At 42.1% G+C, this 22,537-nt stretch overlaps 1 protein-coding gene across 1 annotated transcript in view; it reads left to right on the forward strand.

Annotated features, from left to right (window-relative positions):
• Positions 1-22,537, forward strand: part of DHODH (dihydroorotate dehydrogenase (quinone)) — a 414,606-nt gene that overhangs the window by 327,662 nt on the left and 64,407 nt on the right. Inside the window, exon 7 of the mRNA XM_044081957.1 lies at positions 18,330-18,483. Within this exon, the coding sequence (XP_043937892.1) occupies positions 18,330-18,483 (154 nt within the window). The remainder of the gene's footprint in view (positions 1-18,329; positions 18,484-22,537) is intronic.

Here is a 22,537-nt window from a genome sequence, read left to right on the forward strand (position 1 = left end):
GAGACTAATGAGACTTGTGGTTCTGTAGTTTCTAGGGTCTGTAGATGGCCCGCCTTTGTGCGGAGAGATGACGGTTGCTGTTATCCATTCATGAGGCATGAAGCCTGTTTGGAGGCTATAGTTAAATAATAATTCCAGAGGGCCTGATAGGTCATGTTTCATACTATTTAGAAGGCATCCTGGGATATTGTTAGGCCCAATGATGCAGTGTTCATGGCCTTAGAGAGCATTTAGGACCTGTTCCCTAGTGATAGCAGGGGGAGTTATATTTATTTATTTTTCATTTTTTTTACCCAGAGTGTCCAACTGAGTCGGAGGCCCTGTTATACAAAGAACAGATAGCAAAAACTTTACAGAAAGTATGATTATAAACAAACGTTCTAAACAATACAAAAATAGTGCATCAATTTACACAAAAATCGGAGATAAGTAGTTGGTTCAGAACAATACAGGGTATGGAACGTGTTTAAAGACAGGTCAACAAAACATCCTGTGACTCGTATCTTATCAAGACATTAATTCAATATAAGTGCTAGGTTGGATGTTCGTTTAGTTATCGAAATCACTTTGTGCCTTGTACAAAAGTGTGATATTAGTACTTTGATATTAAAAAATGGTACTTGGATACTGGGAGCAAAAGCAGGACTGGATGATAGGGGAGGGGTGAGGTGAGTGGTATTTGATGGTATTTCCTGGCTCAGTATGTATGTCTGTAGAAATGGTTCCATTTACAATGAGCTCTGCACATAGTTGTGTATTGCCTTTGAGGTTCTGAACATAGCTAAAGAATATATTATGGATGTCCTTGGCCTGGGAGGCCAAATTTACCTTTGTTTGTCCTCCGAGTTGTTTGTTTAGTTTGAGTGCTTTTACCCTGCTGGGTGTGGCACCTCCTAATTTTTGCCATGATTTTCTTCCTTCTATTATACAGCCTGTTGATGATGTGATTCTGTCAGGGTGGCTTGTTTTTTGAGTTAGTTCTGTACTTCTTCCTGATGGGTACAGCTGCATCATAGGGATTCTGTGTACAGTTTTGCATAGTCTGTAATGTTCTCGGTTTATGGGGGCTTAAAATTTTGCCAGACTGTCACTTAATATTAGAAAGTTAATCTTATAGTAGTTCCTGAATATTCCAGGATTAGCTGGAGTTCCAGGTTTTAATTTTATTTTGTAGGAGACCATTTTGTGGTCTGACCTTATCAGAGAAGACATTACACTAGGGGTGTGCAGGACTCTCCTGTATTAGTGAGGACCAGATCCAGTATGGTTGCATCCCTGGTTGGTGTATTGACACTCTGGTCCAGGGAATTTGTTTATAAAATCTAGAAGTCTGTGTGCCTGTATGTTTGCTGTTGTATACGATTCCCATTTAATTGTGGGGTAGTTAAAGTCGCCTATAAGTGTTTCCAGTAAGTTTAAATACATATTATGGGTTTTCTTTGTCATAGAGGGGAACCTGTAGCTTGCAAGGAAGTGATATTGGATTTTTCCCATGGTGATTTGAACATGGAGAAGCTCAAGTGCATTGTCCTGTTTGACCATCCTTGAGGTATATTTATTTTTGATGTAAGTTTATGGTATCTCCACCTTTACTCCATGTCTGTGTAGTAGCTGGTCTAAATGTGTGGAAGGCTTTATAACCTTTCACTGTTCGTGTGCTCTCCACTGCTTTAAATCACGTCTCCATGATCGCACAGACATCAGCATTCTCAAGGGTGAAGACAGCTTCTAGGGAATGAAGTTATTTTCAGACTCCAAGCGTTGAGCAGTAACACCTTTAGATTTTCTTGGTTTTGATTTGCTATGTTGGAGGTACTTTCAGTTTGGCATTGCCTAAAAAAGACACTATGTTGGAGGACAGTGTTTTAGCTAATATTTGAAAGCCTGGAGGGGAGAGGTTCAGACCATCCCTGGCAAAGCATGCTGACAAATATTACACCTCCTTAGAATGATGAAGTAAATTTGTTGCAGCTGCTGTCCATCCCCTCTTTATTTCTCGAACATCTTTAGGTTGGGGTAGGTCTCATTTCTTTTTCCTGTCTACCACCGTCTCTCTAACTTTCATACTAGACCCCCTTATTCCTAGATTTTGCTCAGTACCCTAGAGAGGGAGATTAGGGCCTCTGGAAACATGGTCATCAGGGGCAGATCACCTTCCCTGAATCTACTCATGTTGTGGTACGTCGGGCTGAGCCAAGACAAGAAAGCATGAAGATATCAGCTGATGTGTCTGTTATACAGCCATCATCTTGAATCTTAGAGGGCGGGAGTTTGCTGATATCACTGAGGGAAGGTACAACTCTGGAAATGTTTTTCGTGTTTCACTGTTGCAGTCATTATATTTGGGTTATCTGCTTGCAGTAGCCCTCAGTCGGCCTGATTAACAAAGTCTTAGGTCCTACATAGGTTGCTGTCTCTTCTTCCATGACTTCAAGTCATCAGGGTTATAAAACATGCAGCCGACGCCATTACATCAGTCTTTCTTGCCGTGCGGTGCCCGAAGCAGAAGCTGTTCGCAAGTCCCGGTCGGCCGACTCCTGAAATTTTCAAGTTTCAGAACCGAAGTCTTCAATTAAATGCTAAGTACCCCTTTGGGGAAACTTTTTCTTGCTCCTTACCAATGTCAGTAAAAGTTAATAATTGCATTTCTTGTGGAAAGCAAATACCTCATAAAGATTTTCATTCATACTATATTCCTTGCCTTTCTGTGTGGAGACATGCGTGAATGGGCGTACCTTCGTTGAAGGTTGTGCGTCAGGGCTGGTAACTCGGCACGTAAAAATCAACTACCAATCATTAGCGGACCGGAGTTCCGCTGTGGTGAGCCCTAACCGGGAAAAGCCGAAAGACACAACAACACCTGTATTCCTTGCCTAGGCCCTGACTATGACGTACCTTGCTGTCAGTTATGTGCCTTATTTAAACCACAAACTCTCCGTCGTTGGTATATTTGCACTTCTACATTTTTTGTTGCTCAGTTCAATTATCCTGATATGTCTTCGGTAAGCCATCCGACTACCGACATTCCGAAGAAACGCAAAGCTAATGACAGAGACAGGCTGCCCAGTTAGTCGGTACTCAGTGAGGTGCTTTCGCAGCCCCTGATACCCGCTACTTCAGATTCGCAGGCCTCTATTGAGACCCACTTGGAGTCCGGTATGCCGCAAGATACTTCAACTGTGGAACCTGCGGATGTCTCTACCTTGGATGGGTCCGGAGCCACTGTGCAGGCACTGGCTTCTGAAGGTGTATTCAGGTCTACTGACTTGCATATTAAACCGACGCCATCTTCTTCTTCAAGGCCGAACCATGCCTAGAAAACTGACGCCCAGACCGCATGGTCAGGTCTCTATGCCTAAAAAACAAATGATAAGAATGACTGAAGACCTTATTACTTTAATCAGGGGAAGCCAACCTTCCCCCTGTACGAGACCTAGGACCAAGTTTGCTTATGATACTTCTGACCAGGATTCTGAAATTTCTGTTTTCTCTGATGACCAGGATTTACCCTTATTTACATATGAGCATTCTGATGCTGAGGACTCTATTCCCTCTGCCCCCCCCCCCCCAGAGGATTTCTCTTTTGGAGAAACCTTGCATACTCTCAGGGAGTTTTTTTTTTTGTTGGGAAAGTCAGGATTTCTCTGATTCTAAAATGAGGCATTGTTGATGATGCCTTTTTGGAATCTAGCATGGTCCCTGACTCTTTACCTCCTGCTTCCAGTAAACCTGATATATTACAGGGTTCCTGACTCTCATAAGTTCCTTTTCAAAAATCCTACTGTGGATCCTGAAAACTTTTCGCAGGGACCCAAGGGCATTAAAGCTACTGCCAAAAATCCTACCCTCTCTGATAGAGACTCCAGGGCGCTGGATAGATGGGGTAAGAAGTTATACACTTCTGCAACTTTGGCCATTAGGGCCTTGAATTGCCAGTTTCATATGTTAAAGTATCAGCAGCATATTATTGGATTGCTTAAACAGAAAATTATGTTGATTTCTGATTGTGCTGAAAGTAAGGATTTACAGGATTTTATGCATTCTGCTGAACAAGTTGGTAAACATACATTGCAATGTGGTTTTGATTCACTAGAGGCATCTTGCAGGGCTGTGGTAATTGGGTCTATACTTAGAAGGCATGCTGGGCTTAAGGAGCAATCCTTCCCAGATCATGTTAAAGTGAAATTACTGGATGCTCCCTTAAATCGGGACTGCCTGTTTGGCAACAAGGCAAAAGAAGTTTTTAAAAAGATGAAGGAAAAAGCTAAATCTATGCATACTGTTAAAGATTTTTTTACAAGTACAACCTCCAAGATTTAGTAGGCATTGGCCTTCTAAGAATTGGTCCTTTCCTGCCTCTCCCAGACCTTCTCAGTCCAAACCCAGATCCAGCAGAGCAACCAGGCTTCAGTCCCAGGGGACGCACAGGACTTAAGCAGTGGGGGACCTCCACTTCCAAATTTGGGAGTAATAAAACTCGTCCATATGGTAATCTGCCTCAATGACTTCTTTTTAAAACTTCCAAGCACTTCTTAACTGACTGCCCCTTTGAGGGGAAAGATTGCACTCCATGCAAAGAACTTGGGGACTCGTTACCCAGGACAAATGGGTTTTAAATGTAGCATCCCTTTCAGTTCCACACGTTACCAACTCCAAGCGGTTGGCCAGATCTACCTCCAAATCAGTGGGCAGAGGCCCAAAAGCAAGTACTCTCTCTCTTAAGCGGAGGGACTATTCATTTGGTACCAGAAGAGAAAAAGGGACAAGGTTTCTACTCAGGAGTTTTCCTGGTACCCAGAAAAGACAATTCATGGCGTCCTATCCTGGACCTGCCTATTCTAAACACCTTTCTGGACATTCCAAAATTCTAGATGCTGACTCTTCACCAGTTGCTTCCTATGCTAAGCAAAGATGCCTGGTTGGCAACACTACATTTAAAGGAAGCATACCTGCACATCCCAGTCAGAAAATCTTGCAGAAGAGACCTACACTTCAAAGCAGGGGTACACGCACTGTCAGTTCTCTGCACTGCCCTTTGGCTTATGTGCTGCGCCCAGGGTATTCACAAAGTGCATAGCTCCAGTAATTGCATTTTGTAGGCAAAAAAATATTCAAATATACCAATACCTGGACGATTGTCTAATTCAGGCAGAAAACCAGGACATACTTTCTGGCTTTTGTGCAAAGGGAGCTAACTTGTCTAGGGTACACCATAAATGAAAAGAAATCACAACTGGTACCCTGTCAATAGATTACATTCCTGGGTGCAAGCTGGAATACAACTTCCCAGATGGTTTTCCTCACGCCAGAAAAGTAAATTATTTTGGTAACTTAAAGTGGCCACAAAAACCCTGCTATCTGTAAGACAAATACTGCAAGCCTTGGGGTTCATGGCCTCCTGCATTCTTCTAATTCCATATGCAAGACCGCATATGAGGAAACTTCAGTGGTACTTAAAAAGTCTATAGAGTCAACATTGTCACAGCCTGGAAACAATGATTCCTATCATACCTTGCCTACACCTGGAGTTCCTGTGGTGGGCAGAGGCCTGCCACCAAAACAAGGGACTGTCATTCACACTATCCCCTGCCGCCCAACCCCTAACTACAGGCTCATCAGACTATGCATGGGGGGCTCACCTGGCAGGGAAATGCATTCAGGGCAAATGGAACCCAAATCAAATGCACCAACATATCAATCAAAAAGAAATGTTAGCTGTATAGAATGCTCTGACAGCCTTCAAGGACTACATGTATCCAGGACAACTAATGGTAAAAGACGGACAACACCAGGATTATGTGGTATATAAACACGCAGGGGGGTACATATTCCTACCCCCTCTGCAGACTAGCCATGGCATTGTGGAACACTGCCTTGAGCTACCAAGTGCCACTACAAGCTCAATTCCTGCCAGGAAAACTGAATACACTGGCAGATGGACTAAGCAGAAATCTCATGGACCCACACGACTGGAAACTGGAACCATGGATTTTCAACATGTTGACAAGCAAATAGGGAAACCCAGACATAGATCTATTTGCCTCCCCCCAGAACTATCAGTTGGACAAATTTTGCACAAGGACTCTTCACAAAAAAGCTTGGAAAGTGGATGCTCTGTCCTTCAGCTGGAAAAACCTGTCAGCCTACACCTTTCCCCCTCTGCCTGTGCTCTCCAAAGTTCTGCTAAAAGTCAAACAGGACAAACCAAAAATGATTTTGATTGATCCAGACTGGCTACGCCAACACTGGTACCCACTCCTGCACAGTGTGTCACAAATATCTCCATGGCACCTGCCTCAGACACCTTCCTTACTGTCTCAGCAGGAGAAACAAGTTCTGCACCCTCAGCTCCCAACATTGAACCTTGCAGCTTGGCTAATCACTTAAATTCACCCTTAGCATCCCACAGCAAACTTGTGATGGATGTCATCTTGGAGGCGCGAGAAGACCTAGTACTAGAAAATCTTATGCTGACAAATGGAAAAGATTCTGTGCCTGGAACCAGTCTTTAGGGATGAGCACAGCAGCACCCAATTTACCTCAGATTTTGCAATACTTAACTGAGATGCTTCACAAGGGCCTGTCTTTTTCCTCTATTAAAATCCACGCTTCAGCTATTTCAGCTCACTATAACACAGAACCACCCCTCTTTTCTCATCCCCTGCTCAAACAGTATTGCAGAGGGGCAAATAACTTGAGACCACCCAGGAGAGCTCCTACCCCTGCCTGGGACCTTAACTTTGTTTTGGAAAAGCTCACTTTACCTCCTTTTGAGCCAGCTGCTACTGCAGACTTAAAATTTCTTTCTTGGAAAACAGCCTTCCTCTTAGCAATCACTTCAGCTAGAAGGATATCTGAATTACAGGCCCTTACGGCAGTGGAGCCTTTCTTCATCTTTCATGCAGACATGGTATCTCTGAGGACCAATCCATCCTTCATGCCCAAGGTGGTTTCCAGTGTGGCTCTTAACCAAGTCCATTCATTTGCCAACCTTCTATCCCAATCCACAAAACAAAGGGGAATGGATTCTGCATTCCTTGGACGTGCACAGACAACTTAGATTCTACTTGGACAGAACTAAATTTCTAAGAAAATCTGAACAGTTGCTAGTGGCATTTGCTGCTGGGGCAGAGGAGAAGGCTATTTCAAAGCAAACCATTTCTAAATGGATAAGCCATTGCATTCATTTCTGCTTTAAGCACCATGGAAAATCTATCCCCCAGGGGATCAGATCTCATTCCACCAGGGCTGCATCTACTTCTGCAGCCTTTCTCAGAGGTGTTCCTACCAGGGATATTCTAGAAGCTGCTACCTGGATTTCAGTACATACTTTCACCAAGTATTATCATTTACCAATTTTCTCTAAATCCAGAGCTGGCTTTGCCACTGCAGTATTGCAGGGCCTTATAGCTGGTCCTAATGCTGTATAAATCCATCCTCCCAACCATAGCTTTGGGAATCTACCCAAATGTAATGACTGTAACAGTGAAACACAAAGAACATAGTACAGTTGTGTACACTTACCATAGTGTATTCACTGTTGCAGTCCTGGCTACCCTCCCTCCAGCCCCCTGTTTTTCTCTTACTATACCTCTACTTTCTTTTACTATGATTAAAAGCCTTTTTGGTTGTAGGTATATTTTTGTGTTTTTAATTTTGTTTGCTCCCCATTTGGGGGCACCTGACATCTTGGGCAAGAAAAACTGATGTAATGGCGTCGGCTGCATGTTTTATACCCCCTGACGACCTGACGTCATGGAAAAAGGGACAGCAACCGACGCAGGACCCAAGACTTTGTTAATCAGGCTGACTGAGGGCAAACTGCCAGCAGATTACCCAAATGTAATGACTGCAACAGTGAATACACTCGAACATCTACATTTATGATAAGTGTACACAACTGTACTTTCTCTCCACTTCCCTTTTGCTTATCTACTGCGCCCATGTTATTCACAAAGTGCCTAGCTCCAGTCATTGCTTTTTGCAGGCAAAGAAATATTTAAATATACCCATACCTGGATGTTTGTCTAATTCAGGCAGAAAGCCAGGACATACTTTTGAATCATCTGGCATTTGTCCAAAAGGTGTTAACTTGTCTGGGGTACACCATAAACGAAAAGAAATCACAGCTGGTACCCTGTCAACAAATTATATTCCTGGGTGCAAGCTTGAACACAACTTCCCAGGTGGCTTTCTTCACGCGAGAGAAACAAATTCATTTGACAACTTACTTCAAACTAGTGGCCATAAAAACCCTGCTATCTGCAAGGCAAATACTGCAAGCCTTGGGGTTCATGGCCTCCTGCATTCTTCTAATTCCATATGCAAGACTGCATATGAGGAAACTTCAGTAGTATCTGAAAAGCCTATGGTGTCAACATTCTCAGGATCTAGAAGCAATGATTCCTATCATACCTTGCCTATGGTTAGAATTCCTTTGGTGGTCAGAGGCCTACCACCAAAACAAGGGTCTACCATTCACTTTACCCCCTGCCGCCCAAACCCCAACAGACACATCAGACTATGCATGGGGGGCTCACCTGGCAGGGAAGTGCATTCAGGGCAATGGAACCCAAGTCAAATGCACCTGCATATCAATCAAAAAGAAATGTTAGCTGTGCAGAATGCTCTGACAGCCTTTAAGGACCACATTATTCCAGGACAATTAATGGTAAAGACGGACAACACCACAGTTATGTGGTACATAAACAAGCAGGGGGGTACCCATTCATACCCCCTCTGCAGACTAGCCATGGCTCTGTGGAACACAACCTTGAGCTACCAAGTTCATCTACAGGCTCAATTCCTGCCAGGAAAACTAAATACACTGGAAGACGAACTAAGCAGAAGTCTCATGGACCCACATGAGTGGAAACTGGAACCAAAGATTTTCAACATGTTGATCAACAAATGGGGGATCCCAGATATAGACCTGTTTGCCTCCCCCCAGAACTACCAACTGAACAAATTCTGCACAAGGACTCCCCACAAACAAGCTTGGAAAGTGGATGCGCTGTCCTTCAGCTGGAAAAATGTATCAGTTTATGCCTTTCCACCTCTGCCTCTCCTCTCCAAAGTGCTACTAAAAATCAAACAGGACAAACTAAGGATGATACTGATTGCACCAGACTGGCCATACCAACACTGGTACCCCCTCTTGCACAGTGTGTCACAGCTTGGCCCCATGGCGCCTACCTCAGACCCCTACCCTGCTATCTCAGCAGGAGAGCCAGATTCTGCACCCCCATCTTCAAACCCTGAACCTGGCAGCCTGGTTAATTACCTAATCTCTCCGTTATCATCCCTCAGTAAACAAGTGTTGGATTTCATTTTGGAGGCAAGGAGGCCTAATACTAATTTTATGCTGAAAAATGGAAAAGATTTTGTGCCTGGAACCAAACTCAAGGGATGGCCACAGCAGCGCCCAGTTTACCTCAGATTCTTCAATGCTTAACTGAGATGCTTCTCAAGGGCCTTTCCTTTTCCTCCATCAAAATTAACGCCTCAGCCATTTCAGCTCATTACATCATGGAACCACCCCTCTTTTCTCACCCACTGCTCAAGCAGATGTTCTTCGTGTTTCACTGTTGCAGTCATTACATTTGGGTAATCTGCTGGCAGGTTGCCCTCAGTCGGCCTGAATTCCAAAGTCTTGGGTCCTGCATCGGTTGCTGTCTCCTCTTCCATGACATCAGGTCGTCAGGGGTATAAAACATGCAGCCAACGCCATTTTCTTTAGTCTTTCTTGCCGTGTGGTGCCCGAAGCAGAAGCATTTTGCAAGTACCGGTCGGCCGACTACTGAAATATTTGAGTTTGAGTTTTAGAACCGAAGTCTTAACAAAAGCTAAGTACTCCATTGGGGAAACTTTTTTCTTGCTTTTTACCAATGTCAGAAAAAGTTAATAATTGTATTACTTGTGGAAAGCAAATACCTCATAAGGATTTCCATTTATACTGTATTCCTTGCCTAGGCCCTGATCACAACGTGCCTGGCTGTCGGTTTTGTGCTAGATTTAACCAACACACTATTAAGCGTCGGTATATTTTTGCATCAAAGTATTTTGTAAACAGATTTAACTACCCAGAAATGTCGTCGGATAGTAATCCGATTACCGGAGTACATAAAAAAACGCAAAGAAAAGGACAGCGAAAGGCAGTCGAGATCTAAACCCGACGACGAAGCTTCTCCTAAGCCAGTCACCGGTACTCAGTGAGGCGCTTTTGCAGCCCCTGATACCTGCTACCTTTGAGTCGCAGGCCTCTACCGACACCCATGTGTAGTCCGGCATGCTGCAAGATACTCAAGGTATTGGACCGACGGATGTATCTCCCTCGGATGGGTCCGGAGCCGCTGAGCAGGCACCGTCTTCTGAGGGTGTTTTCAGACCTCAACATTTGTATATCAAACCGACGAAAGCTGCAAAACCAGAAAATTATGATACTGAAGGAATTTCCAAAACATTTATCTATTTCTCCAGTTCTGTCAGCTTTGGAGAATGTGTGCGCTACTGCCTGCCATTTTTCTGATAGGCAGCTAGCTGTCCCTAAAAAGGCAGATAGTATGTATAACGGTACTCAGTCTTTTATGTTTGTATACACTCTTACTAAACCTGACCCAGCAGCTTTAGTTGTAGTTAATCCTACTGCAGCTAAAGTTTTAGTTAATCCTTATTTTTTTTTTCCTGATAAAAATGGAAAGATTATTGATATAGATGGAGAAAAAAGTGTCTGCTTCTACAACTTTGATTTTCAGAAGTTTGAATTATCCGGCTCAAATGTTAAGGTTTGTTCTTTTGGTGAAGGTATGAGGAATGTTTTGTCTGCAGTTTCTTTTGCTTAAAATAATTTATTCTGTTGTACAAGTCGCTACTCAATGTATTCAGTGTGTATATGACTCGGTTAATACTACTTCCAGGATTATGAACAGTAGTACTGTATTAAGGAGGTCTGCCTGGCCATGGTGTCTGAACCTCCCAGATGATGAGAATTAGATTTTAAATTCTCCTTTGGATAGAGATTTAGCTTTTTGGCCCCTCTTCTGAAGAGGTGATTAAAAGGTTCCAAGAGGGGTAAGTTGATGCAGGGAATCCAGCCTTCCTTTTCAAAATTTTAAGGGATTTTTCAACCCCTCGTCCAGTTTTGCCAAAAAAATAAAAACAGTCTCAATAAAATGCAAAATGCAGGTGAACAGACAATTAAGAAGAAATGGTAAGGGAGTTCCAAAAAGAATTCAGGAACCCCCAAAACCAAGGGCAGATCAAGTCAGAGTGACCATTTTAGGGACCTTGTCTCCCTCTCTGACCCTGCCAGTCCGTTTTCCATTCCAGAATGTCAGAATCTCCTCATTTCTGTTTGGCAGCAGCTAGATTCAGACAAATGGGTTCTAAAGATCACTCATCAAGATTACAGATAGCAAGTGGGAGGAAAGTCTTCCTGTCCAGGGATAATCCTTCATCCACTGGACCAGATTCTTTTATTTCCACCTGTCCGAGGAAGTGATAGAATCTGTTCCTCCTTCACAGGTGGGAAAAGGTTTTTATTCACAGATATTTTCACTGCCAAAGAAGATGCTTGGAGATCAGTTCTGGATCTTTATTTCTTAAACATGTTTGTGATGGTGCCCAAGTTCAAATTGTCACTAAACGACCTCTTACTTCGTTGTCATCATTAAAGTTTCCTGGTAACTCTAGATTTAAAAGATGCATATCACTTCCCTATTCATCCAGACTTCAGGTGTTTCTTAAGGCTGTGTGTGTCTGGATCACATAGTTTATTGTGATTACAAGGTTTATAGGTTGGTACTAGGCTATCGGCCCTAAGGCCTATACAAGCCTAGCCATAACAATTCCCTGAATATTTCTTCCCACAATATTTATTTCCCTGGACCCCTGACTAGTAGGGCGACTGACATGATCTCCGGGGTGAATTTCCTATCTCCCATCCAATCATCAAGGTTCCTTTTGAAGAGGGCCAAGGAGGTGCTCTGCTTGACATGTATGGGCAGTCTATTCCAGAGTATGGGGAGTCTCTCTGGGTCAGGAACCTATCCCTCCAGCATGTTTTGTTCATTTTGATGACGAGGTTTATAGGTTGGTGCTAGGCTATCAGCCCTAGGGCCTATACAAGCCTAGCCATAACAATTCCCTGGATTGTCAGTTCTCTCTCTCTCTTACCTTTAGTGTCTAGCCCAAGTTATAGCTCATTGCAGGCTACAGGGTATCCACATTTTTTCCATACTTAGATGGCTTTGGTTATCTTTGCAGAGTCTTTTTCAAAGTGTCTGGAATCTTTACCTGGGTGAGAGATGTCTTATACAAGCTGAGATTCCAAGAGAACATTCAAAAGTCTTTTTTTTTTTGTGTGTGTGTTTCTTCATACAGGATTGTGTTTCTGTGGTGTCAGCTAGACACCTCAGTCTGAAGAGATTTTATTCCACTAGAAGTAATAGATCAATATCTAGAACTATTTCTAATGGTGTAGACAACTTCAGTTAATCTCCACTGCTAAAGGTTGCTCAGGAACAAAAGTAAACCAAACACGAGTACTGAGTCATCACCATGGTAGAGGTCTGGAAAACACTGTGAGAATAGAATTAATAATTTGATAAAAACAGTCTTTTAATAAGAAATAGTTAAAATCAGAATAAAAAATAAATGAAGCTGACTAGGAGTTGATAAGCACTTTCGGCAATTAGCCTTCATCAGATCATAGTATTCTGTGCTTCATTCATTTCTTAAAATACCAAATGAACCAGTCAGTGACCTTAATCCATGACACACCTTCCAATCCTTCCAGTTAAGTACTGGTTTTAATGGAACCATCGCATTGAGTCTGGGTGGGTGATTAACTCTTGTTATTGATCCAGGTTAATCATTTATATGTGGGTAATAGAGCGGGGGATATACAGAACAGGATGGAAGTCCAAGAATTAAACTGGATCAACAACTTAAGAGCTAATCGCCTGCCCGGACTCAATGCGAATACTTAAGCAAAGATGCCTTACTATTGGTTGAATTTGAAATACACCCAGTTTTCTAACCCTCCTGATAGGCCGAATTTGGAGGCTTGTTCTTGGGTAGATTGATCATTGGGGTAGACATAAAGGTTTTAACTGGATGGATTTTAAGGTCGGTCAAGGATTAATTTCACTGATTGGTTCATTTGCTATTTTAAGAAATGAATGAAGCGCAGAATACTATGATCTGATGAAGTGTAATTGCCAAAAGCGCTTATCAACTTCTGTACAGCTTCATTTGTTTTTTATTCTGATTTTAACTATTTCTTATTTTAATATTGTTTTTTATCAAAGTATTAATTCTATTGTCACAGTGTTTTCCAGACCTCTACCATGGCAGTGACTCAGTATTCGTGTTTGATTTCTAAGGGTGTATACTCAGATTTCAGTAACTGCGTGAGTTATATCTCTGGATTTTTGATCTCATGGCATCTATGATTCTCATGATACCTTTGGTAAGACTCCATATGAGAAAGGTACAGTGGTATCTGAAGTCTGTCTAGTCCCAGCAACCGGCATCCTTTGTCTTTTCAAATCTCTGTGCTGGGGCTTGTGAAGTCATTTAGTGGAGACAGCAGACATCCTTAAAAACAGGTATCCCCTTTCTCCTCCCTGGTCCAAAGTAGTCTGTCAGCACAGCCACCTCAGACTTTGCTTGGGGGACAGCTTCAGGAGGGATAAAAGTGCAAGGTGTGTGTGGAACTCTTAGAAAAGATGCAAGCATGTAAATATAAAAAAATGCTTGTCCTGATGAAGGCACTGAACTCTGCAAATCATCTTTGGTCCCTAGGGCCTCTTTAACTTGTTACCGCAGAAATTTTGTACATCAACAAACAAAGGAGAAGGGACAAGGTTGGTGCCTGCTATGCAGACTTAGCCATGTTAGCTTGGGATATAGCTTCACAGCACAATTTCACTGTACAGGCATTCTACATTCTAACAAATCAATGGTAGCCAAGTTGAGCAGGATAAGGGCAGATTCTTCCAAATGGAAACTACATCAGAGCATCTTCCAAGATTTGATCCGTCTGTGGGGAGTTCCTCAAGTAGACCAATTTGCCTTCCCATTGAACAATTAACTGGCAAGATTCTGCTTCAGGACTCCATGCAAGAAGGCCTGGAAGATGGATGCCTTTTCTTTTCCATTGACAGAAATGCTCCTGTATGCTTTTCCACCCTTTCCACTGATGCTCAGGTTACTTCTGAAGATTCAGAAGGAATCCCGCAAGATCATTGTGGTGACTCCCTTCTGACTCTGGCAACAGTAGTTCTCCCTTCTTTTGGAAATGGCCATATGTAATTACCACAAACTTCCTCATAGACTGGATTTACTCTTAGAAGATCAAGGGTGTTTGATACACCCTGACCCCAATCAGCCTCAGTTGACTGCCCGGATGATAGGGTCTTAATTCCTTTTAGGTACCTAGAGATGAAAGTAATATATTAGCAAATGGAAAGGGTTTTCTAGTTGGTGCTAACAACATACACCAGCAATCAGACAGGGCTAGTTGTTACATGATTTTACAATATTTGTGTAAGTTACGATCCTATGTTTTTTCTTACTCCTCTATCAAGGTTCATTTATCATCCATTTCAGCATGTCTACCCATGGATCCTCTTCTTTCAATGCATTTTCATCTTAAAATGTTGTAAGGGGGTTTTCCATAAGAGACTGCCAAGAAAACTAGTGGCCCCTTCTTGGTGTCTTAATTTTGGGTTAGAGGAGCTAACTTGCTCCATTTGAACCAGCTAACCTGGCTGACTTTAGGTTCTTAACATGGGAAACAGTTTTACTGATTGCTCTGACATGTGCCAGAAGGGTATCTTGAGTTGCAAACTCTTACGGTAGGTCAACTCATTTTTCACAGGGACAGAGTTTTTTTGAGACCTAACCCTTCTTTTTATGCCTAGAATGTTATCTGAGTTTCCTTTAAATCAAACTCTCCATCCCCCATTGTCTTTCCTGAACCTAAAAGTGGGGAAGAAAAAGTACTATGCCTTGACTGTCTACAGACAACTCTGGTACTATCTTGACATGTCTGAAATAACTACAGTTTATGCGCAAATACAGTAGTCAGCAGTAAAGCAATGCTCTGGTAGAAAATGCTTTAATGACAAGCTAAAAACACTTTCACAAAAATGCTTCGTCTGGTCCAACAGCCATACTGTCTTGATGGAACTAAAACTTTCAGATCTTCAGCTCAGTTGTTCAGTCCTTATGAAGGTAAGAAAGGGCAACGTGTCGAAGCAAACTATATCCAAATGGTTGTCTAATCTTTTCTTATACTCAAAACAACAAAACTATTCCAGGCAGGGTCAAGGCCTACTCTACCAGGGCCTTGGCTTCATTTATGGCTTTTTTTGGAAATGGTGGGATTCTGGAAGTAGCAACTTCACCCTCCTTACATTCTTTTACAAAGCAGTATAAGCTTGGTCCTTTTCTAGGTCTAGATCAGGCCTCGCAAGGAACCTTAGGCAAGGGCTCATGGACCCTCCTCTCCTTCCACCTCACAACATTTGTAAGCTATAGTAATTTACCCATATAGGTTAGGCTGTTGCAGCAGTGATCAGTATGAAGAACATAGTACAGTTGTGTAAATAAGTTTACTGTAAGAGTAGATGTTTGAATGATTGCTGCTGCAGTAGCTACTACTTTCATCCCCTTGTTTCTTGGTGAGTTTTTGCCAGGGTGTGGAATTTTTACTTTTAGGAACAAAAAACTTTTTTTCTTTCAGGCTCAGCTTCACTCTCTGTTGGCATGGAATCTCTGAAGGGCTTGGTTTGGTGCCCAAGCTTGTCTTTTTAGTCAGTTCAGCTCAGCTTAAGCTGACTGTTTTGGCGTGTGGAAGATGCCCTGAAGCTTTGGAAGCAGACTGTTATACCCTTGCAGGATACAACCCATGTTGCGTAGGCTACTGCAGCAGTGATCATTCAAACATCTACTGTTATGGTAAGTTTACTTAACACAACTCTCCTTTCCCTCTTGTTGACCATCTAGCCAAGGGTCATCACTACACGTTGTGTTACAGAGTGAACTTGCCCACACATGGGCTCATTACTTCATCAAGCCCCATACCTAGCAGCCTGACAGTATACATGATAGGATTCTGATCCCCTTTAGACTCCAATTTTCTGAGAACATGCTACAGGTTCTTTAGGAGGCAAGGAAACCTCACACTATAAAGTCTTGAATATCCGAGTGGAAAAGATTTTCTGCCTGGTGTCATGCTAACTAACATCCTACTCAAGCAAGGCTTTCTACTATCCTCTCTTATTTGTATGAGCTATTAAAAGCTGGTATAGCATACTTCTCTATTAAGGCATACTTGTATGTTGTTTCTGCATGCTTGCCTGAGGACTCTCCACTGCTTTCTAGACTTGAAAAAAAGCAGTCTCTCAAGGGCGTCCTTCATTTGAACCCACATAGGAAAGCTATTTTTCCTTCGTGGGACCTAAACTTTGTCTTAGCAAAACTTACTCTGTCGCCTTATGAACCAGCTTCCACTTATCCAAAATTCTGTGCATAGAAAAAACATTCTCCTAGTGGTCCTTACTTCTGCTTCTGTTTCCCATCCATTCTTTATTTTTCATAAGAAAACGGGTGTTCTCTGAGGGCTGACCATTTTTGCCTAAGGTGGTCATTGTTATCTTTCGACTAGGCCATTAATCTTCCCATCTCCTTCCCTAACCTTGAGAACAAGAGTGAATCCTTCATTATCTGGATACACATACACAGCTCAGATTTTACCTGGATAAGACCAAGGACCTTTGGAAAACTGATCAGCTGTTTGTTCACAGGGAGCCAAATTGGGAAGTCTGGACGTCAGTCTCTTTTTTTCTGCATCCATCATGGTAAATCCACACCTTCTCCAGTTAAAGCCCATTCCAGTAGAGCAGTTGCCTTTTCTGGAGCATTTTTCAAAGGAATTGATTCCAGAGTTAATCTAGAAGCAACAATTTGGTGTTCTGCACACGCTTTCGCTAAACACTATAAAGTAGAGGCTGTCTCTTGATCTTGCTTTCTCAAGAACCAGAGCCTCCTTTGCTTGATCTGTTTTTTCTGTATTAGAATTTCCCTTATGCCTGATCTGTCCACCCTTACTACATATTAAGCTTTGAGCATCTCCTAGCAGTCTGGTATACTGGAACAGTGATCTAAGGAAGGGCATAGTATAGTTGTGTAAGAACTTACCATAACAGTAGATGTTCTACTGATCACTGTTGCTGTATTTCTTTCCATCCTACCCTTCTCCCTTTTGTTCTTCTCTGTGTGTTGTCCTCTGGCTTCTTCTTGGTCCATGAGAAAACCTTCTGTACTTTCCCTTCCCTTAGCTGACATTTTCCTATTTTGTTAGCTTTCCTCTGGTGTCTCCCGGTCTCCTGGCTTTGAGGATCTTATGCACATACATCCACTTGGGCATCCTTATACCCACAGGCTTGGGTTATAAGCCAGACGTATGACTCTCTCTAGAAGGTTTTAGCTTTGGTAGCCGAGTCAGACATCCATGTTATTTGCTAAGATAACCTTAACCGTCTGGAATACTTCCAACAGTGGTCTGCAGGACATTTACTGTTATGGTTAGTTCTTGCATAACTGTACTTTATCTACCTGTACGTAGTGCATGATATGTGCAAATTTACATTAAACCTGCAGTGCGTGGTAGAGCTAAGCATTCTGACCTCCTTTTAAGAGCAGCCGCACCTTTGAGATTTTATATTTGTGGATATAATGTAGGAACTGAGCAGTAAAAATCTTGCCTAAAATTTTTTAGCTGCAGGAAGTTCTGGTTACACAGAGAAGAAACTGGCGTCTTTAGGGGTTGTCATTCCCTTTAACTGAGGCACAGAGGGGTAATGGAGCTGGCTAAGGCTTGGGGGGGGGGGGGGTAACTCCTGCAGCTGTGAGTGCCAGGATTTTTAGGCAGGTGTTGAACAAGATAATAAACCCTCTGTAGTTCACATTCCTTTTGGTGATGTATACTCTGTAGTTCATTCCCTTTGATGATACATAGATATGATATGATATGATATTCGCTCTTGAACATCCTTTCTGTAAAAATAATTGCTGTCATTGTGGAAAAGAAAAGTTATTGGGTCTCCAGTTACAGCCACAAGAGCATGGGTAAATGGTGATTTTGGTGTTCATAATTGCATTTACTTCACATGTTTTCAGACTTCATCAGCTATGTTAACTAGTTTGAATTGCTAAGTTCTACAGCACGCAAGTCAAACAGTAAGATGTGGAAACAAAAATATTGTGCAACTTTGCGTGCTCATTGCTGTTGCTTTTCTGCTTGTCTTCCTTTATTTTAGCTGGGAGTAGATGGACTTATTGTTACAAACAGCACAGTCAAGCGGCCTAGTAGTTTGCAGAGTCCCTTGCAAGCTGAGGTGGGTGGTCTGAGTGGAAAACCTCTACGAGAAATGGCAACACAGACTGTCAGGGAGATGTATAAGCTCACAAAAGGTAGTTACAAACAAAAAAGTTTTATTTTATTCTAAATTATTGACATTACAGTTTAAATCTTACAGACATTAGAGCAATAAAAAATAAATCTCAATGAAAATAAATGCCTCTTTCTTTGAGACTTCTTTTCCAAATAATACTGGTTAAAGAATTTATGCCATTTTGCTGTGTGTGTGATGAGTTTTTAATTATTCTGTTTACAAGATCTGCTTTCTCCTCCACCTGGTGTTACAGTGTTTACCTTGTATCATTCTGCACTTAACAGTCCTTCATGTAATCCCCAGTTGGTCTGTAGTAATTTCAGTTTGAACTTTTTTTAATAGTTTAGAATTTTTTTCTGTATTGAGAAAAGTAGTTAATTTTATTTTCTGTTTTTTCTCCTTTCTGGTTGTCTGTATTTTCCACACTGTTTAAGGCAGGTATGTGTTCCTGTTTAAGAGGATTCCAGATCAGAATCCTTAAGTCAGGTACTTCTCTAACAGTGCGAAGCAGTTGTGGAGCAGAACATAACCTCCTGGAAATGGAGGTAAAGCAAAGGTAACAGGTTTCCACCTCTTGAGAGTCTGAATTTCCCCTTCTATCCTTAAACAAGACTGGCTTAAATCAGGAAGGAATAACATTGATAGGGCTAAAGGCTGTATGAGGGAGGAGTCAGGAGACACCATTATACATTGGTAGGGCAGTATGAGGGAGGAGTCAGGAGACCTTCATTACAAGTCTTCTGAAGCGTATTGTTTTTTCTTTGTTGTAAATCTCAGAAAATGTGTTGCACATGCCCAGTGGTAGCATTACCTAAACGCAGTGTAAACCTGAAGGTAGGTACAAAGAATCTTCTTACAGCCTCTGTTGGAGCCATTGTGGGATGTAGGTTCAAGCTGGAATCTAACACCATTCAAAACTGCTGCCTCTGTGGCATCCTTGTGGAATCCAGATTTTGTTTGGGTCCGTTTTTTTTTTTTCCACATTAGATTGAGTTGAGTAAGTAAATTCACTAGGGCTTTTCAAGGTCAGCCCTGTGGCAGTACCTGGTTAAGGGACTTGTTTAGAGCCACACAGCAGGCAAATTGAGACTGAAGAGAATGAAACTGCGGACTGTAATATAAAGTTTCTTAAAGTCAAAACCTTTATTTTGTGAATTAAAACTACCATCAGGCAAGTTTGTGTCTGTATCCTGACTAACCAAAATCAGTGTTTCAGCTAACAAAATTGACAGGTTCCGCAAGAGTTCTGTCTGGTTTGTTTCACAGACTTCTTGACACGGTGAGGCAATGGCATAAATAGTACAAGTGCAGCAGCCACTGAATGTGGCCCATGCCACATTAGTCCTAATTCTGTGTCTGCCTACCACCAAGATACCTAGTTCATTTTATCCAAATGCTTTGTTGAAAAGATCCTGCAATGGACACTTAAAAACTGTTATGCCTTCTAACTGTGCCTGTGGTCACCAGATCATGACTCAGGACCGCCACAGGAACTGTCTGTCCTGCCCACAGCCAAATCATTGATTAAACATCTATCTCAGTTTACCAGCATTGAAGAAAGAAGCTAGAAGTTTTCATCACCTTGTACTGTTGTAGGTTGTCAAGTGCAGGGAGTGGCCAGGTGACTTGTCTAATAATCCCATCGTAGAGCGGGAAGGGCTAAAGGTAGGAGATTTGGAGTCCAAGTCTAAGTTGTGGTCTCAGTCCAGACCCTGGCATTACTTTGAAGATCACGGCATCTAAGGCAGCCTCCAGTTCCTCCAGTGTCATTCTGTAGTGAGATTTTATCCACACGTACCTTTAAAATGGATTAGATGTAGGCCTCAGCACCCACTTTGAGGAGCACTGAACAGGCACGCGTATCCAGAACATTCAAGGTTGACAAGCAGAGCTCATGCAAACCTACATCCATACCATTGCTGCAGTGATTTCAGCTAAAGTGTCAACTAATCTACCAGAAATTTCAAGTACTACCATCTCCACTTGGTTCAGAAATGCTCAGAGCGTTCTTTCTGTAATGATCACAGTTACAGGAGTGGTAGTTGTGAGCCTAGGCCCTACCTTTCTCTCCTGAGTACCCAGTCATTTCCCAGATCTCCTTTAAGGCAGCCCCATAGTCTTTCTCTGTGGCCTGTTCCCCACTCCCAGTCTTTCACCTCTGCATCTGTTGTTACTGCACTGTTTTTGGCCTTCCTGTTTTTTTCAGCTAAGTAAGGAAGACCTTCATGCACATTGCCTGAAGCAAGCCTTGTTCATATTTTGCTGCTTTTCAGAGCACTGATGTCCACCAGCAACTCCAAAGCCTATGGCTGAGACTGGATCCATTCATCCTTCAGTCAGAATTTGTTGCTTCCTTGTCGAATGAGGTCTTGCACACAACCTGTTGTGTGTGTGTGTGGGGGGGGTGGCACTTTAATACTGGTATTAATTCTGAAGTTATAACTGTAAAATATACAAATGATTTTGATGTCTACCCTAGATTTCTATACGAGAAGTATTAGATACATTTATGTTAATAAAGCACACTGTTATTTTCACTGGAAGGTATATCAGAACTTGTACGCACTTTGTTTTACACCACAGGACATCACTTTTTTGGCACTTATGCTCCACTTTATTAACTCCGATCGTAGTCAGATTAAACCAACAGTTAAATGCCAGTTGAGGTAAAATTACATGATCCACAATCAGCCAATCAAATACACCATCTGTGTAAAACTAAGAGACGGGCTATTTAAATGTCAGGTGTAACCATAGCTATCAATGTGAATTACTAAAGTAATTCATTTTTTTCTAAAGTTTTATCCAAGTCATGTCCTCAAATAACAGAAATGAGCTGCCTGATTATGCAGAAAACAAATGTCATGAAATTGGAGCACCTTTGTACTGTGTTTAGCTTATGCATTGTTAAAACTGGGCTTACAACTTGCACAATTGTGTTGGTACATTCAGCCCATGAGTCTTTTAATAGATTTCCCATTGTAGATATACTCACTAAGTGCAAGAAAACAAGCAAAGCCTTTAGTGTTGTAATTGTAATGTCCAGTTACTTTAAAAACTTTTCCTCCTTTTTATTATTTGTCAACAGTGAAATTAGAGGAACTGTTAACCCTGCATTGGGCATATGCTGTCTAAGGGGATATGCCCATGTTAGATGGACCATATCTCTGTGGTTTGTCCGTACCATGACGCTGTATAAAATGTCTAATATTTAAACCTTGCTTATTGAATTCAGGCATAGTTCGAGACTTGGTAAAATTGGAGCAATTACCTAAGACTACTCCAGTTGCTGTTAGCAGATTATTTAATAACAAAAGTGACAAAAAAGTATATTTCCCCTTGTTTTCTTTTATGGTGGATGAATAGCTTAACTAAAAGTCTTCCTAAAAATCACTGGAATATTATTTTGAATTATGTCCACTACAAAAGCAGATCCCACACCAAAACTTCCATTCATACTGCATCACTTGTTTAGGGCCAGACCACGACGTCCCCCGTAGCTGGTTCTGTGCCCTGTTTAACGCAAGAAGCATTCATCGTAGAGCTCTTTTTTTAGAGAGGTATTTTCATCCTCCATCTGCACAAATGTCATCCATCAGCCGACAATCCGTAGACATTCTGAAAAAACGCAGGGATAAAGATAGGGACAGACCACTCAAGGCTAAGCCTTGTGATGACTCTGCTGCTTAAGCAGGTCATCAGATGTTCTTTGTGTTTCACTGTTGCAGTCATCACATTTGGGTCATCTGCCTGCAGGTAGCCCTCAGCCGGCCTGAATACCAGAGTCTTGGATTCCTGCGTCGGATGCTGTCTCGTCTTCCATGACGTCAGGTCGTCAGGGGTATAAAACATGCAGCCAACACCAATACATCAGTCTTTCTTGCTGTGCAGTGCCCAAAGCAGAAGCAGTTTGCAAGTGCCGGTTGGCCGACTCCAGAAATTTTCGTTTTCGAGTTTCAGAACCGAAGTCTTCAAAAAAAGATAAGTACCCCAGTGGGGATCTTTTTTCTTGCTCCAACCGATGTCAGTAAAAGTTAACAATTGTCTTACTTGTGGAAAGCAAATACTTCATA

Source organism: Protopterus annectens, chromosome 8.part1 (genome assembly GCF_019279795.1).
Source record: "Protopterus annectens isolate FY-2018-M chromosome 8.part1, PAN1.0, whole genome shotgun sequence".
Taxonomy (NCBI): domain Eukaryota; kingdom Metazoa; phylum Chordata; order Ceratodontiformes; family Protopteridae; genus Protopterus; species Protopterus annectens.